Genomic DNA, 18,840 nt, shown 5'->3' on the forward strand with positions numbered 1-18,840 from the left:
ATATAAATTCTTAAAAGTGATTTTGCTGGTCCAAGGAATGTACATTTGAAACTTTGACAGTCAATGCCAAATTGCCGAACCCCAAAGTTTAATTTGATTCTTACTCCCAATACCATGGTATATGGGGATTTCATCTTTATTTCCACAATTCTAGTTAGGCCCGGATTACTTAGCAGTGGTAGCCACGGTAATTTGCTATTCCTGTGTTTATCTAATAATAATGAAAATAGCTCACCTTTGTTGAGCTCTTTGACGAGATAGGTGCTCTGCTAAGCTCTGTACATATATGGTAATGCTTAGCCCTTCGAGGATTCTACAGAATAGGTACTATTATTATCCCCGTTGTACAGATGAGGGAACAGAGGCACAGAGAGGCAAGTAGTTTGTTCAACATCACACAGTTATTAAGTGACGGAGCTGGGATTTGAACCCAAGCAGCCTGGCTCCAGAACCCACACTCTTAACTGCTGTTCTAAAGTGCCTTCCCCCAAAGGACCCCTTAGCCCACTCCCCAAAGAGGGTCAGGACACTGTTGGGACCTGCCATGGAGTAGATGCAGATCCACTGGCAGGCGAGCACTGCAACTTGGCCAAGGCCCCTCCCTGGGGCTCTGACGGAAGGGACAAAGGAACTGATGGAACAGTGACCACCCCTGGTGAGTCAGGTCTCTTGTTTAAAGATGCCGGCAGTCTTTTGGAGATGAAAAGAGCTGTGGTGCTTTGAGGCGTGGTTCTCCCTTAAAGAGGTTCTTTCCTGCCCCCGCTACCCTCACCCATAAACAAGTAGCAAACAGTTACTGGGAAAATAGCCCTAAGTGTGTGTCTTGGGTGGCAGGTGGTACAGCTCTAGGAAGGGACCCAGCCCCTCCCTCCAGAAATTGGGGGGTCATGGGGTGTCAAAGGGCCTTTTTTCCATTCCCCTCCTTCCAGAGAAGTGGAAATGGCTCAGGGTGCTGGTGGGAACCCTCAGTCTACGGAAATGCTGGGCAATTGTTGCCTTGTTGACTCAGGGGCACTTACTGAAATGATTCCAGCTGCTGACTCCCATTATGGTCCTTGCTGGCTGCCAGGTAAGTGGCCCTCACACCACAGGTATGAGGCTGCCTCGGGCTTGGACTTAACCAAAAAATTTCCATGACGCAAGTTTTAAAACACACTCTATCCCTTTGGACACAGCCCAGATCAAAGCAGTGTGGGCAGGTGACGTGATCAGCTTGTCCTCAATGGGTGGTTGTATCTGGGTGTTGTCCAGATGTGGGGTTGGGTCTTCGTTCGTTTACCAGATATTCTCTCACGGCTGGTTAGGCTTGCAGGTGTGACTTGTGGCTACAGACCTGGGATATTTTCCCCCTGCGTGAAGCTCACTGGCTCAGGAGGAAATCAGCCCCTAGACCAGCACTGCCCGGTGGAACTTTCTGCAATGGTGGGAAATGGTCTATACCTGTGCTGTCCAGTATGGCAGCCACTAGCCACATGTGGCTTGCAAGCACTTGAAATGTGGCTAGTATGACTGAGGAATTAAAACTTTAATTATATTTAATTTTAATTCATTTAATTTTTTTTTAAATTTACTTATTTATTTATTTTTGGCTGCGGTGGGTCTTCGTTGCTGCGCACAGGCTTTCTCTAGTTGTGGCGAGCAGGCTACTCTTCGTTGCGGTGTGCGGGCTTCTCGTTGCAGTGGCTTCTCTTGTTGTGGAGCACAGGCTCTAGGCGCACAGGCTTCAGTAGTTGTGGCACGCAGGCTCAGTAGTTGTGGCTCGCGGGCTCTAGAGCACAGGCTCAGTAGTTGTGGCTCGCAGGCTCTAGAGCGCAAGCTCCATAGTTGTGGCGCACGGGCTTAGCTGCTCTGTGACATGTGGGATCCTCCTGGACCAGGGCTCGAACCCGTGTTCCCTGCATTGGCAGGCGGATTCTTCACCACTGCGCCACCAAGGAAGCCCTAATTAGTTTAAATTTAAACAGCCATGCGTGACTAGTGGGTACCATGTTGAACAACACAGACCTAGACTTCGGTCCCAACTGGCCAAGCAAGACCTCATCCCGCCAGCCTCTGTCTTGAAGTCAGCTATGACGCTGCCAGTATGGCTGAACTGGAAATGTCCTTGGGGCCCTAGAACGGCACGTGGGCTGGGCCGGGCCCCGGAAGGGGTAGGAAGACTCTTAGGTCTGGCCTGCCTAAGAGCAGAGAGAGAGCCCTTTCTTAAGTCCGAGAAGCCAAATCATCACATGACGGCCTCTCCACCATCTCACAGCCCAGCACATAGTCTCAGGTCAGCAGCCGAGTGCCCTGGAGTTTGTGAGCTGGAAGACCCTCTGGGGTCCTCTCGTCCACCTATATCCTTTCAGAGATGAGAAAACTGAAGTCAGAGGTCACAGGTCAGGAACATGAGAGAGCTGGATACGGAATATCGGACGCCAGCCCGCTCATTCAGAGCCCTGTCCTGATGTCTGGGGTAGGACTCAGAATGCAGCCCTGTTGTCAGTTTCAACCGATTTAGCTCATAAGACAAAGGCCAGCTCCAGAGCCAATGGCTCCCCCTGTGACTCAGACTTAGGTGGAGATCCTGGGTTGCTGCTTCCCAAAAGACTGAGTCTCTAAGAGTCCCTTTACCTCTCTGAGCCTCTGTTTCCTCATCTGTAAAATGGAGCTGACTGTACTTACGTCATGGCTACTCTAAAGATCAAATAAGGTAATATGTAGCAACTTCCCTGCATATGGTAAGACTCAATCCATATGCTTCCAACTCATTGCCTTTACGCATGGACTAGTCCGGAAATGGCTCTGGCACGAACCCAGAGCTCCCCCCTGTAGCTTCCCAAGCATGGAGGTACCTGGCAGGTTGAGGTTCTTCTGCTGCCTTGTGCACTGCGGAGAAGGGTGTAGGGGAGAAGGCGGCGTGGCACTGGGAGGGAGCGGGGGCGCTGGCGAGGAGGGCGTGGAGGACGTTGTGGATGAGGGATTGCTGCTAGAGTCTGGCTGGTAAGGAACAGGGATGTGGTCCTGCAGGAAGAAAGTAGGGGAGGGGGCAGGGGCCGACAGAGAGGCAGAGACACAGCAGTGAGAGCGGGTTGCACAGGAAGAGACCCCACCCTAGCATCCACAGCATCTCTTCCATTTTCCTCAACCACCAGATCCTTCCAAAGTCCCCCCACCTGCTTCATCATCCCACCAGGTTGCATCCAGCTGCGGATGGAACAGCTTCTGGGGTCAAATTCCTGTCCACTGCTTGGAGCCCGGACTGAAAGGTTACCACATAATGAAAGCTATGTAGGCAACAGTCACGCTCCCCACGCCTCTTTGATTTTGGAAAGTCCCACGCAGAGGTGCCCAGAGTGTTCTTCCCATCCTAACGCCTCGCATCCTGAGTGTTTATTAAAGAATCAACGGCCTGACAGCTCAAGAGAGAGTGTGAGAGCAAGCCTGCAGCAACTTCCCTCGCATCTCAGTTGGAACCAGCAATGCCTCTTCCGGCCCTTGAAACTGCTCTAAAGTCAAGAGGAAGATAGAATCCATGTGTGCCTCCTCAGAACAGCACTGGTCAGGGATTTTGAAATGAGGTCATCCTGGATTTGGGCGTGGGGGGCATTAAATCCAATGTCAAGTGTCCTTATAAGAAACAGAAAAGGAAAGACACACAGAGGAAAAGGCGATTTGAAGACAGGGGTAGACAGGAGACTGATGCTTCTAGAAGCCAAGAAATGCCAAGGATTGCTGGAGCCACCGAAAGTAAGGAGAGAGGCATGGAATGGATTCTCCCTCAGAGTCTTCAGAAAGAACCAACCCTGCCGACACCTCGATCTCAGAATTCCGCACTCCAGACTGTGAGAGAACGCCTTTTGTCTTAGCTACCCAGTTTGTGGTGATTCGTCTTAGCTACCCAGCATCCCCAGCAAACTCTTACAAGCAGAATCCAGAGTGAGGCAAAGGCAGATTCAAAATCCCATGGCCACCTCTTCCCCTCACATCCTGAACAAAATGCTTACCCTCACCATTCCTCAGTTTTGCCCTCTGTAAAATGGGAATAACACTAGCAAACCTCAGCATCCCAGAAAAGGGGTTCCTGCCTCTCAAAGCCTGCAGAGCTAAGAGCTCTCCGGGGAACCTTAATCTGTTCACTCACAGGACAGGGATCACTTGGTCCCTGCATTACTCAGAGGCCCACCGTTCAGCTTGGCTCCAAGTGCCCAAGGACGGTTTTGTGTGATCTGGTTATTAGTCAACAGGTGTGCTTACCTGCCAAACTCCAGAGCTGGTGTAGCAAACACCAACCAGCATATGAGGGCGGGGAGTGTGGGGTGGGGAACGGACATTCCCCATCTGGATGCCCAGTGGCATCCCGTGCTCAACCGGTGCTGTGCACGTCCCCCTCCTAGAGTCCACCCCACTCCCACGCGGTCACACTGCCTCCACGTCAGTGACTTCCCCTCTGGGAGCTTCAGTCTCTCCCTGTCCTTCATGTGGGCGAAGAACAGCCACTGTGTGTGGATCTGTTGCGGAGTTTAACGAAGGTTATGTATGTACCTACACCCTGAGCACTGCACTGAGGCACTTTGCTATCAACAAACGGTAGCGATTATATTGATGACGGCGTTTACTTTTGCAATTAAGCTTTTTATTTGAGATAACTGCAGATTTGCATGTACTTGTAGGAAATAATAGAGGGATACCATGCATTCTTACTTAGTTTTTTCCAATGATAACATCTTGCAAAACTACGGTACAATATCACGACCCGGACACTGAATTGATACAGTCAAGATACAGAACATTTCCACCCCCAGAAGGGGCCCTCATGTTGCCCTTTTCTCTCCTCACCACCCTGCCCTCCCATCTTTTATCCCTGGCACCACTACCCTATTCTCCACTGCTATAATTTTGTCATTTCAAGAATGTTCTATAAATTGAATCATATAGTATATAACCTTTTTGGATTGGCTTTTTTCACTCAGAATAGTTCTCTGGAGAGTCATCCAAGTTATTGCACGCATCGATGGATTGTTCCTTTTTATTGCTGAGTGGTATTTCATGGTATGGATGTACCACAGTTTATTTGAACAACCGTCCATTGAAGGACAGCTAGGTTGTTATCCTCTGTGGCTCTTGTGGATCAAACTCCTACAAACATTCCTTGGACAAAGTACTCCTATTCCAGGCAAGGTCATGCTCTAGTTCATTCCAGCCACCTTCCATGCAAGACCACCTTGGAGGTAATTCTGATCTGATTTTAGTAGAAAGGCATCAGGAATCCAGCCTTCTCATTCTATCCTAATTTATCGAATGGTAATTAAATTTTAATGGCGATGGACATGTTAGTATAAGGAATAATATGGCAGTGACATGCGGGCTAAGATTTACATGGTTGGGCTGTGAAGGCCCCGTACAGCCCAATGGGGCACAGGAAGTTTTTAAAGGAAGTTAGGGACTGATCATGTCAGTAGAGGGACAAGGGGAAATGAAGGTCAGGCATCTATCCATCCTGTCAACACTCTTCTTTGAACTTCTACTCACAGATTGGCAAATTTCAAGAAGTTTCCATAGATGCTCTGCAAAAAAGTCATTATATCAGTTAAAAAAAGTATAAAGGTTTGTACTAAAAACAGCATCCCATTAGGAGGAACTGGCATATAGACTGTGCTCCAACGACACAGCATGTTTAATGAAAACGTTGGTCCACGATGTACACATTCAGGCTTGACCTGGGCTTACGTCACTTCCTCTTCTCTCATCCCTACAATCACTTCCTCTTCTCTCATCGCAGCAAATGGTCGGTCCACAGTTCCCAACACAAACCAGGCTATTTCACATCTCTGAGGCTTGGGACATGTTGTTATTTCTACTTGAAATACCTGCCCTGCCTTGTCCAGTCTGCCTGGAAGATGCCTATTCTTTCCTCAAAGCCCAGCTCAGACCGGCCCTCTGAGAAGTTCCCCTGACCTCCCACTCCAGCAGGTCAGCACATTGCTCGCTCCTGGTTCCAGTCCTCCTGGTACTAGTCCTGCCTGGTACTAGCTCGCTTCTGGTACTAGCCCTGCCTGGTACTAGCTTGCTCCTGGTACTAGCACTGCCTGGTACTAGCCCTGCCTGGTAGTAGCTCACTCCTGGTACTAGCCCTGCCTGGTACTAGCTCACTCCTGGTACTAGTCCTGCCTGGTAGTAGCTCACTCCTGGTACTAGCCCTGCCTGGTACTAGCCCTGCCTGGTACTAGTCCTGCCTGGTAGTAGCTCACTCCTGGTACTAGCCCTGCCTGGTACTAGCTCGCTCCTGGTACTGGCCCCAGCTTCCGTTGATGCTTCAACACCGTCACTTCTCGGCTTACTTATCTGTCTCATCCTCGAGGCTAGAAGCTCCCTATTCTCAGCACTTAGCAATATGCCAGGAACAGTGTGGTCCCTTGAAAAATGTGTGATAGAGGAAGGAACAAAGAAAGAAATGAAGAGAGGGAGGGATAAGGAGAAGGAGAGAGGGAAGGAGGAAAAGGTTTATCTCCTGTTACGAGACAGTGTCTTATTCATCTTGGCATCTGCAGAACTTAGCACAGAAACAAAAACATAGGAGGTGGCTAATAAATGTTATATGAATCAAGATTGGAAAGGAAGGAGGGATGGAAGGAGAGATGAAGGGAGGGAGGGAAGCAGGAGCTGCTCTTATGAAGGAAACAGTTATGGCAGGAGTTCAGTCTTTCTCATGTCCGAGGCTCGGGGCTGATGTGAATCAACAGAATCGGCAAACAGAAAGCTGCATACGGTGCCCACGGTGCCCAGCAGAACTGCTAAACAGGATGGGAAATTCCTTCCTCGGGCCAGACCCAGATCTGTGTCCCAATGGGAGCAGCTGGAGGTTGTCTTCCAGCAGAGGGAAACTCAAACTCTACCAGATCATGAAGGGAAGGACTAATGGCATAATTCCTCTTTCTGAGCGCAGTGTAGATGTGGAAACATCCTTCAGAGACCGTCCAGTCCCACCCCTTCGTGCTACAGATGGGGACTCCGAGACTCAGAGATGGTATGTGACTTGCTGGAGTCATACAGAGGGTTAGTGGCCCAGGTCCCCATCTCCAGCCCAGAAGCAGGAACAGAAGGTCGAACCAAGTAATAGGAAACTCGCATCTGACTCTGAGAATCAAACAGAAGCATGTTCACCTCCCAGGTTCCCCCTTCACCCAGCTGTGCACTGATTTGAACATGCCAATGACAGTAACTCTCTCCCCCGTGGACTTTTCCCAAGGAAACCGTCCCCACCCTCCAACCCAACAGACTCTCCTAAACAGCCATACTTGTCTTGTGACTGCCATAGCCCACTCCCAACTCAAGACCATAGGTCAGGGCATCATGACAGCTGGTCAGTGACCTATGATATGGAATAAACAGAGCAGGGCCAAAAGGAAGAACAGTGGAAAGCAGAGCAAAGGTGGAGTGGAGATGAGGTTCCAGGGAACAGAAGAGCCACGACAGGCCAGAAAACAAACTGGCTGAGGTTACAGGGAGTAGGAAGTCTACGGCCACAGAAGCAGTGATGGAGAGAAAAGACGAGAGGAGAGGACGGGGAGACCGGTCAACAGTACCAGACCAGAGGGCACCCACAAATAGCAGCTGAGCCACCGTCATGATGGGGGGCCAGAACAGTGACCCATGGTCTTGCTGAGGGTCCAAGCGCTGGCCTGAGCACAAGCCTGTCCTCCATGTCCAGTTTCATGAGACCTAGCTCCTCAACTGTGATTCCCCTTTCTCTTCTTGCCCCATGTCCATCCTTCCCATAGACAACTCCCTGTGCTGAGCTAGCCGAGGTGAGCCTGTACCTTGCAACCAACTGTAAGGGAGGGCCAGCACGCAGCCATTTCATACCCTGAGAAAACCATAATTCAAAAAGAGTCATGTACCAGTATGTTCATTGCAGCTCTATTTACAATAGCCAGGAGATGGAAGCAACCTAAGTGTCCATCATCGGATGAACGGATAAAGAAGATGTGGCACATATATACAATGGAATATTACTCAGCCATAAAAAGAAACGAAATTGAGCTATTTGTAATGAGGTGGATAGACCTGGAGTCTGTCATACAGAGTGAAGTAAGTCAGAAAGAGAAAGACAAATACCGTATGCTAACACATATATATGGAATTTAAGAAAAAAAATGTCATGAAGAACCTAGGGGTAAGACAGGAATAAAGACACAGACCTACTGGAGAATGGACTTGAGGATATGGGGAGGGGGAAGGGTAAGCTGGGACGAAGTGAGAGAGAGGCATGGACATATATACACTACCAAATGTAAAACAGCTAGCTAGTGGGAAGCAGCCGCATAGCACAGGGAGATCAGCTCGGTGCTTTGTGACCACCTAAATTGGTGGGATAGGGAGGGTGGGAGGGAGGGAGATGCAAGAGGGAAGAGATATGGGAACATATGTATATGTATAACTGATTCCCTTTGTTATAAAGCAGAAACGAACACACCACTGTAAAGCAATTATACTCCAATAAAGATGTAAAAAAAAAAGCTTCCCTGCAGCAGGCATATCTTCAGCTCCGGACACCACTGCAGGTGGGACCTTTTTTTTTTTTTTTGCAGTACGCAGGCCTTTCACTGTTGTGGCCTCTCCCGTTGCGGAGCACAGGCTCCGGACGCGCAGGCTCAGTGGCCATGGCTCACGGGCCTAGCCGCTCTGCGGCATGTGGGATCTTCCCGAACCAGGGCACGAACCCGTGTGCCCTGCATCGGCAGGTGGACGCTCAACCACTGCGCCACCAGGGAAGCCCCAGGTGGGACCTTTGATGCCTTGGTGCGGAAGCACAGACACTGTAGACTGGTCCCCTCAGGAGCGGCAGACGCTGCTGCTGCTTCTCCTCCATCCTCCCCACCCTCCTCCTCCCTCTTCTTTCTTCTTCCTGTTCTTGCTTCTCCTCCCTCTTCCTCTTTCTCCTCTTCCCCCTCCTCCTCGTCTGTCTTCTTCAACACCAAGCTCTGCCATGGCCTGAGGATCCAGTGTTGGGACTAAACTCCTGACATATAACACACGGCATCAACTCCTCTCCACAACTCCAATACCATCTACTATTATAATGCCCTCTTTACGGAGGGGAAAGCAAAGGCGGAAGGATCTTGCTCTGGTCATAGAGCATATGAAGAAACTGAGTTTCAAGCCCAGACCTTCTGACTCCAAAATGCACACTCAAATCATTTTGCTGGGTGAACAAGCTGGGCTCTTATGAACCTGGACTGACAGAGCTAGACAAGAGAAGAGACAGAGAGCAATGAAAAGGGAATCTGCAGATCAAATTGGCTCAAATCTATTGCACTAACCACATCATCGCCTGACAGAAAGAATCTGCGTGAAGCCAGTGAGAAGAGAAAGAGGAGAAACAATAACCCAGCTCTCTGATAGCTCCTGTCCACCTTCATGTCAAAGCCACTTTCTAAATAGAGGTTAATTTATTTCTCTTATCAAATGCTCCTGCTGGCAGACAAGCAGAACAATGTCACAGTCACCGATCTATCTGTCCCATCTGACACCAAGAGGCTCGTTGCGTCTGTAAAGCCAGAGAGAAAGGTCTCGAGACGGCTCTGAGCCACTCATCCCTCAAGAGGTCACAAAGGACAGGATGGTTATAGGTGTGCCTGGTTACTTCCCAGGAGCCTCACTATTCAAGTCCCTTAAGCATCCCAACCCCAGCGGTGGGGAGACCTACATCTTTTACAAATAACAAAGGAAAAGCAGACTCAGCCGGACATTATTATTGGAAGCCCAAGATTTAAGCTGATAAAAATAACTAGAATTTCCTGTACGCTTACCATGTGCCAGGAACCTCTCTTAAGTGCTTTATGTTGATTATTTCATTTCATCCCCACAATAACTCTCTGGGGTTGGTGCTCTGTTTGCTTACCAGGGGACATTTTCAAAAACGGTCACAAATTCCTTGGATTCTTCCCATTGACAAGTGAGATCACGCCTCCTCCCCTTAAATCTGAGTAGGCTTGTGACTGCTTCCATCGGTAGAGCACAGCAGAACTGACACTGCCAGCCCTTGGCTAGAGACAAGCCAAGACAATGCACGGGCTTTTATACTGCTAGGTTATAAAAAGCCTTTGCAGCTCTCACCTTGTTTGCTAGGACAGTTGCTGTTCGAGCCCTGAGGTGCCATGTAAGAAGCCTGACTGCCCTGAAGCAGCCATATTGTGAGGAAGCCCAAGCCACAAGGCAAGACCACATGTAGTTGCTCCCGATGAGTCTCTGTTGAGGTCAGCCTTTGACTCATCCCAGCACCAGATACGTGAGTGAAGGAGCCTCTCGATCAGGGGTTGGCCAACTTTTTCTTGAAATGGCTAAACCATCCTGTGGTTTAGGCTCTGTGAGCCAAGCGGTCTTTGTTGTAACTACTCAATTCTGCCCTTGAAGCATGAAAGCAGCCATAGAAAATACGGGTGTGGCTTGTGCCAGTATAATTTATTTCCCAAAAACAGGCAGTGGGCTAGATTTGGCCTGTAAACCATAGTTTGCCAATCCCTGTTCTGGATGATTCCAGCCCCCAGCTGCGTGAGCTTTTCGCAGCTGGACATCATGAAGCAGAGACAAACCATCCCCACTGTACCCCTTTCCCAATCCCTGACCCTGATCCCCATGAGCATAATTAAAGAGCTGTTGGTGTCCATCACTAAGTTTGAGGTCGTTTGTTTATACAGCAGTGGGTAACTGGAACACGCCCATTTTACACACAGGAAAGCTGAGGCTCAGTGAGAGGTTCAGTTACTTGCCCAGAGTCTCAGAGTGAGTGAGTGGAGGCCCCAAGACTGGTTGCCAGGTCTGCCTGACTTCAGGGGCCAAGCTGCATCATCAAGTCCTAAGACAATGCCACAAGGAGACAGATGGTGAACGACTGAGATCCAGTAGTAAAAACGGTGGGTGACAGCATGAGAGAGAAAGAACATATGGACTTTGTTGGGGAGGCCTGGAAAGGGAGGTCGGAGATGGAGGAAGGGACCAAATTGTGCATGGCCTTGCAGGCTGCAGTGAGGAGTTTGATTTGTTTCCTCCACGCAACAGAAAGCCACGGGATGGTTTTTAAGCAGAGGGTGGTGTGATTCAAATTACATTCATTAAGAATCACTCTGTCGTGGGGAGGGGGAAGGGGAGACTGGGACGAAGTGAGAGTGGCATGGACATATATACACTACCAAATGTAAAATAGATAGCTAGTGGGAAGCAGCTGCATAGCACAGGGAGATCAGCTCGGTGCTTTGTGACCACCTGGGGGGGGGATTAGGGAGGATGGGAGGGCGATGCAAGAGGGAGGAGATATGGGGATATATGTATATGTATAGCTGATTCACTTTGTTATAAAGCAGAAACTAACACACCATTGTAAAGCAATTATACTCCAATAAAGATGTTTTAAAAAAAAGTAAGAAAAAAAAAAGAATCATTCTGACTGCTGTGTGGAGAGTGGATCGGGGAGGGAGAAAGGCCCTCTCCAGCCTTATGCAGAGAAGGGAGAGTATGCCTTGCCGGCGAGAGGTCACACGGCCACCATGACACTCATCTGGGTCCTGAACACAGGCTGGTGACTTCCCACACGCTTGGACTGACCCGCATTTTATCCACCTTCCATACAGTACACGGAGGCACCGTAGGGCTTGAGAAATCACCTGTTGGCATATGTTACCTTTGCTCCTTCCGTGAGGTTGGAAGTGTCCCTGGGATTGCTTTGGTGCTCTTCCACCAACAGACCAAACAAAGGACATGGAAATCACACTGGAAATTTCCAGGCCACATTGGCAAGAAAGAGGCACAGAGTAGCCCGCTGCTGACCACCGTCTGAGGACCAGCCAGAAGCCAACCAGGTTAGCTAGGGCTCAGAGCCTGTGGTCCCCACACAGATCCATCTACCCAGTCTCCAGCAGGAGCTCAGAAACAGACTCTTGTTCCTTGGTGGTTGGATTCAACAGATGTGTGAGAAAGCACAGAACCATCTGCAAAGCTCATCCTGGCAGAGAATGAAACATCTCACAGAGGAAAGAGGGCGGAGTCTGCACCACTAAGGACCCCCTCTCAGGCTCTCCTCCCATCCCTAACTATGCCCCCGTCAACACGCTCATTCATTCTCTTTGCCAGGTGCCCTCTCTCTAAATTGGGTAGATTTCTGGCACACTCACTCTGCACCGATGGCTGGATGCCCCCCAGACTTTTCTAGACACAAACCACACAGAATGAGGAGAGCCTAGGTGGGCTGGGAAGTAAGGGCAATGCTCCCAGATCAACCTGCCGAGTCCTGTTCAAGAACCTTCCTCCCTCCTGCCCCTTGTCTGGCAGCGGCAGCCCCAGCACGCCCCTTCCCAACAGAACTCCAGTCTCACCTTGTTGATTTTGTTGGTTTTAGGGAGCGTCTGGCTGATGTGCAGGTCCGAATACCGGGGTGGCTTTCGTAGAGGGTTGTTGATGTCACACGGAACGGACTCTGTCCGGACTAACCTTGCTGGATCCGTAGGGGTAAAAACAGCGATGTGGGAATTTAAGTACCACTTTTGCTCTGTACTGTCACGTCAGGAGAGCAGAGCTCTGACCCCACCTCAAAGGCCCACCCCCAAGACTGGAAGGGAATTCCCTAAAAATGATAGTCACTGTGTTGTGTCATGATACTGGGACACTTTTCCCACTATCTGTGCTCTCTGTGGTTTCTAAAATGTGTTGTCAATACATGGCTTTTGACGATTAAAAATTATTACAATGAAACTGAAGCCATCGGAGTTTTTTTCTCCAATACCACAATTGTTTCACATTGGCGTTCATTTCAGAATTGAACCTCCTTTGAAAGACAAGAGGCTCCTGATTTCTCAGGGGCTGTCATCAGTCGACAAGCTCATTGTGGCCATCTGTCCCTCCCGCATCTAAGCTGTGTGTTAGGATCATCTTGGGTCACCTGTGGGATTTCTCAGGCCCGAGCAGTCTGTAGCAGGTCAAAATACATTTGTGCTAAACAAGGTCACCATGGATCCCTGAAGGAAAGTCTCAGCTTCCCAGCTTCCCCTTTGCATCATCCCTAAAGGCACAAAGCTGGGCACACAGGCGATGCTAAATAAATGTGTCCTGATCCAAACCACATCACCTGAGCCCCTCTCCCTGTTACTTACTATTTACAGGGACCACCGGGAGGGGCAGAGCAAGAAGCTTGCATTCAGATGTGATGCCTGGTAATGTTACTTGTTAGCTGTTTTTTATTGTGGGGCTGGGGGGTTCGCGGAAAAGTTAAAGCTTTGGACTGACCCAGGGGTTTAATTTCTCTCTTAAGCCTGGGTTGCCATCACCATGGAAACCAACTATATTTTCAACTTCCTACCAAAGGGGGGTGGGTAGAACAAGAAGCTGGTGGACCTCTGGAAAGTTCCGTTTGCTTCGTGTGTACAGGCACCTGCCGCCTTTGAGTAAAGGGGGCATCCTGAAGGTGGGTGGGAGGGAGCCCTTCTTCCGATGTCAGTGTCTGAGAGTGGGTCGCTTCCCAGCAGGCTGGTCCTGGTCTCCATGTGGGAGCCGGGCTCCAGCAGAGACCACAGTGGAAGGGAGTCTGGTGGGAGGTGATTTCCTCGACAAAGCTGACCCAAGACAAGGACTCAGGAGTGGTGAGAATTCACGTTTAAAATAGCCTCACGGCGTGTATACAGTTGTTCAAGGAACAGATGGTTCTTAATTAAGGATATGAGGTGGGAAGGGGCAAGAGAAAGGAGCTGAAGACTTTTCCTTCTCTTGCAATCTTCTCTCCTCGTGGAGGAAAGCGATGCAAAGATCATCGAAAACTGATGGCCCACTGGCTCTGGAAGACGTGCCAGCACTTTTTGGCAGCAATCTACCTCCTTCTTTAAGTTTCCCTTGGGTTCATTCAAGACCAGGGTAGAGTCCCCTGAGCCTACACTGACCCGAGGCCGGAAGGGCTGGGAGGGGTGGCGGAGGACGAGGATTAGCGAGTTGTGTTCCCCAAAGTTGGCACTAGGCCTCCATCCAACCTATAGGTGGGGGGTGGCGGGGAGGGCGCCAGCAAGAATTTTAACAATTTTAACAAGTTGTTAACATTTAAAAATAAGTATACGGCACATAAAACTATTGGGGCTTTTCTTTGAAACATGAGAAACGGTACAATGCAGGTCCACACTGCTGGAGTGGCCATCCTCTCTAGATGGCGCCTGGCTCTCTCTCCACTTTGCACGGCCCCACCTGGCCAGCGGCTCTCATTTAGGGTACCTGGCAGGCCTCTGAGTTTGCAGCTTCTCCTCTAGAGCAGTGCTTCTTTAAAGTGTAGAGAAATTGCCAGTAGAAGCTGTTTAAAATGCATGATCTGGAGTGAGGCCAGAAGTTGTGCATTTCTAACAAGCTCCCGGGCGATTCCCGTGTTGCTGCTGGCCCACGTACCACCTCTGCAAGAGCAAGCGTCTGGACTAGTGATGTCCAGTAGAACTTTCTGCAATGATGAATGTGTTCTGTATCTGTACTGTCCAATATGGAGCCCTTGAAATGCGGCTGGTGTGACAGAGTAATTACGCTTTTATTTTTATTTCATTGTAATACATCTAAATTTAAACAGTCAGATATGGCTGGTAGCTACTGTATGGAACAGCACAGGCCTACAGAATCTTCCGGTGGATGAAGTGCAGTGTGGATAATGGAGTCTGGGAATAACTACCCCACAGGCCAAGAACTGGGGGAACTATTTTGAAAGCTGGAATGCGAGGCCTCCACCTGAATCCCTAGCAGACAGGGAAAAGCCTTTCCTTCTCACTAAATTGGTCTTGCTCTTGCCTGGTAGGAGGCTGGTAGTGGCTTTCCAGAGGTAGCAGCTGGCTCCCTGCCTAGACAGGTTGGCCCAGACACTCCCAGGGCCCCAGGAGATGGAACACAGATGGCCCAAACCGACAGGCCCGAGCAAGCCCCCTCCCTATGCCTACTTCTGCAGGGCCAAATGACCGAGTCTGAAGAGCACATAATGGAAAAACACTCAGCTAGGACTCTTTTCAAGTGGGAAGGGAAAGGAATGGGATTGGGGGAAAGAGAGGAGAGTAAAAATTAGGAAAGAGGACAAGAATGAGAGAAAAAGACTTAGGGAGGGGTCGATGAATCTGGGGGCTAAAGTATCAGAGAGACCAGAATGGGGACAAAGAATAGGGAGAACAGGCAGGGGAGGTGGATTAAGGAGACAGATGTCAGGAGGAAGGGTGTCAGAGGGAAAGAAATGAGACAGGCAAGGATCAAGGGTCAAGGGGTATCCAGAGGTGAGCTGGATGGGACAGCTATCTCAGAAGGCCTGCAGGAGCCCCACCCCACCCCCAACCCCAGGGCAGTAAGTGTTAAATACTTACCTCCTCGGTGGATGATCAGGAGATGACAGGGCGGGGCTTCTTTGGTGCATTTGTTGTGGCACTTTAACCTGAGAGAGAGAAAGAGCGAGAAGGATGGATAGATGGATAGATGGATGAATGGATGGATGTTTAGATGGATTGGTGGTTGGATGGATGGGTGGATGGATGGGTAGATGGATGGGTGGGTGGATGTATGGTTGGGTAGATGGATGGGTGGATGGGACACACCAATGGTTCAGAAAGCTCTGGGTGCTGTGGATACCAAGACATGAGACGAGATAGGGCAGCTACTGCAAAGGCATACCCTTGGAACCTAGGAACTTAACTCTGGAGAGAGTTTGCTGCCATCCCACACTCACGGGTCAGTCCTGGGTCGTCCAAGAGTTGGTAGCAACTGTCTCACCAACAGTGCCCACTTGGACTTCATGCTTTGAAAGACATTGTTATCTATCAGTCTATGATAGATAGACTAATAATTCAACCCTAATAATCATCACCAACTTACTTGAAGACTCATTTGCCAGTCATTGCACTAAACATTCTATAGATGCTATGTCATTAGATCTTTATAACACCGTCATGAAATAGGTATTATTATTCTTCCCATTTTACAGATGGAAAAACTGAGATTAACTGACTTGTCCTAGCAGAAACCCTGGGTCAGTGGTGCCAGAGGTAGCATCATTTTTTCTTAAAGGCTCATGCTATAGGAGACAGCCAACCAAGGCTTCCAATTAGGATGAGATCAGTAACAGGTATTAAGTTTTAGAGGTATTAAGTTTAAGAGTTTAGAGTCAAAATGTCTCCCTTTGAGACAAATTCAAGATGTCACCTTGCTCTTCCCCATACCATTGTCAGACTTCAAAAGGGTACTGTGACCTTGCTCTATCCTTTTCTTTTGGAATTTTACATCTGCAGGGTGGATACACACTGCAGCAGGTGCTGTCAATGCTCCATGCATATCCTTTTGGATTTCCTTACTATTTCTGTGTGCACCAGCTTAACTTCCAACGGCCAACATCTTTGCCAGAAGGCTAGCCTCAGCCTGCTTAGAGGTTTATTATCAAAGTACTCTACACAGAGAAGTGGGACCTTTAGATGTGTCCTCCACTCTCTTCCCCTCTAGGGCTTTGACAGATATCTTTAATGGAATGGTTTGGATGCCCAGACATGGACTTAACATTGACTCAGTTAGTCTAGTTCAGTGGTTCTCAAAGTGGAGTCTCCAGACTAGCAGCAGAAGCACCAGGTGAGAACTTTCCAGAAATGCAACTTCCAGGGCTCCAGCCCAGATGTGATGAATCAGAGACTCTGGAGCTGAGATGCAGTAGCCTGCTTTACCAAGCCCTCCAGATGAGTCTGACGGTAGGTGCTGAGGCATGAGAACCACTGGTCTAGTTGATGGCTTTGGAATGTCTGTGCACATTTCCCCAATTTTCCTTGTGTTCAGTCTTTTATGGCCCTAACAGGGCCCTGAATTCCTCTATGATATGGAAAACTTAGATCTGGGGCTCCCAGGGGTGCAGGGGGGGAGCCAGGAGGGATGTGGGCAGCATGAAACAATCGCATAGTGAGAACGTTAGTCCATCTCAATTCTCCTTCATGCTGACTGCATCAGGGGGATTTCTTGTGCTAAGACGTCTTTACGTCTCTCTGCCATGTGCTAACCCCAGATTTGGACAGGCAGCAGTATTCACAGGGAATTGAATAAGTTTATTTTTCCACTTGGATGTCTATTTATTTCTGGTCCCCTTATTTTAATGGCAAGTGATGTTGATTCTCCATTCATGATTATAAGATACATCTTCACCTGTAAATAAATTTGCTTTAAGTGAAAAAGGCTACAAATGGTCCATGAATAAATGTAGGGCTGCTACATGAACAGGACAAAATCAAGACAGGGTGGTGAGTGAATGGCTGAGTTAGGCTGGGAAAAGTTGGCTGAGACAATGTGGAATCTTCAAAAAGAGGTGACAGCTCTTGGCACCCGAAGTCTAAGAGGGCTGGAAACATTAGGAGGTACGCTTGGCCACAAACGTCATGAAGACCATGTGACTCTGAAAAAAACAAGAGCTAACTCTTATGCAGTGCTTCCAATGTACCAGGCAATGCTCTCAGCGCTTTACACGATTTACTTAATCCTTGTAACAGCCCTAAAAAGTAGGAACTTTTGTTATCCCCATTTTACAGAATAAGAAACTGAGGCTCAGCAAATTTGGATAACTTGCCCAAGGTCACCTAGTCAGTAAGAGGTCCCAAGTCCAGCTCTAGCTCTGTTAGATCCCTCCAAAGCCTCCATTCTTCTTGCTTTACATCTTGGGGGTGGAGGTGAGTAAAGGGGAAGGTTCCTGTGGTCTATAAGCAGCTGAGTCAAAATGTCCCTTTTTTTGAGCCTGTCACCTTGCTCTTCCCCCTACAGTTGCCTGACTTCACAAGGCAATAAAAATCCCACATTACTGCAAACTGGCTTTGCCTTTTTCTTTTCTAAGGCCCCCAGACCCAGACCTATAGAGAAGGGAAGACCTGCTGAGTGTGAAATTAGCCTTTAATTCATTCTACATACACTTAAACTGGGTCTACTGGACCCCAGGTCCTGGGGACACAATGATCACCCAGCTGAAGCCCCTGTGTTTATGGGGAGGGTTAATAAACACATAAAGAAGTATCAGATAATCGCCTGTGTGGTAAGATGGTGAACAAAATAATACAGGGAAATGGGATGGAGAGTGACAGGAGTGGGAGGGGGAAGGGCTCCAGTGGCACAAAGGTTGGGGGGTAAAATCAAGCCTCGTGGGTTCAGGGGTCAGAAGTTAAAGGCTGATGAGGCTGAAGTGAAGAGAACCAGAGTGAAGGGAAGACTTGAGGAAAGGGAGGTGGGCAGGACCCCGGGGCCCCAGCAAGGAGTCTGTATTTGATTCTACAAACACCAGGAAGCCTCTGGAGGAATTGGATGACTGTGACTCGGTCAGATGGACATTTGGGAAGCCCTGGTTGGGGAGACTGCTGACGCCAAGTGATAGTTGAACCAAGAAGTAAGTGTCTGCACACTTTCCTGTTTGAACTAGCTCAATTCCGCCAGGAAGCTTCCAGAAAGAGACTGCTCCTTTCTGCCAGCCCCACCTAGGAGTCTCCTTGACCAATCCCAGCTGGAAGCTGACGAGCAGTGTGAACGCAGAGTGAGGGCAAGCAGCTGAACGTCACCTTCGGACCACATCCGTATCAGGACAAGGCAGCCGAGACCACCAGTGACCTCAGCCGTCTCCTGCCTCCCCCTGGCATTTTCCTCTCTGTCTCTCACAGTAAGGGAGCAGCCCTCCTCCACTCTGGCTGAAGGGTGGGAGATGGAACTCTCATCCTTCCAGCCAGGGCTTCAGAGGGCAGCGCCAGGCTCTGGAGCATAGCCACGGCCCTTGCAGACACCCCAAGAGAGCGCTTTCCGATGCCTGGACACAAACTTGGCACAGAGGTTCACATGTCTAGAACTAGAACTAGAGCCCACACA

General features: G+C 49.2%; 1 protein-coding gene across 1 annotated transcript in view; it reads right to left on the reverse strand.

Annotated features, from left to right (window-relative positions):
* Positions 1-18,840, reverse strand: part of KSR2 (kinase suppressor of ras 2) — a 398,943-nt gene that overhangs the window by 68,975 nt on the left and 311,128 nt on the right. Inside the window, exons 8-10 of the mRNA XM_065889764.1 lie at positions 15,341-15,406; positions 12,351-12,477; positions 2,835-3,003 (exon numbers count right to left, since the gene is read on the reverse strand). Coding sequence (XP_065745836.1) covers positions 2,835-3,003; positions 12,351-12,477; positions 15,341-15,406 — 362 coding nt within the window. The remainder of the gene's footprint in view (positions 1-2,834; positions 3,004-12,350; positions 12,478-15,340; positions 15,407-18,840) is intronic.

The sequence above is a fragment of the Phocoena phocoena genome, chromosome 13, assembly GCF_963924675.1.
Source record: "Phocoena phocoena chromosome 13, mPhoPho1.1, whole genome shotgun sequence".
Lineage (NCBI taxonomy): Eukaryota > Metazoa > Chordata > Mammalia > Artiodactyla > Phocoenidae > Phocoena > Phocoena phocoena.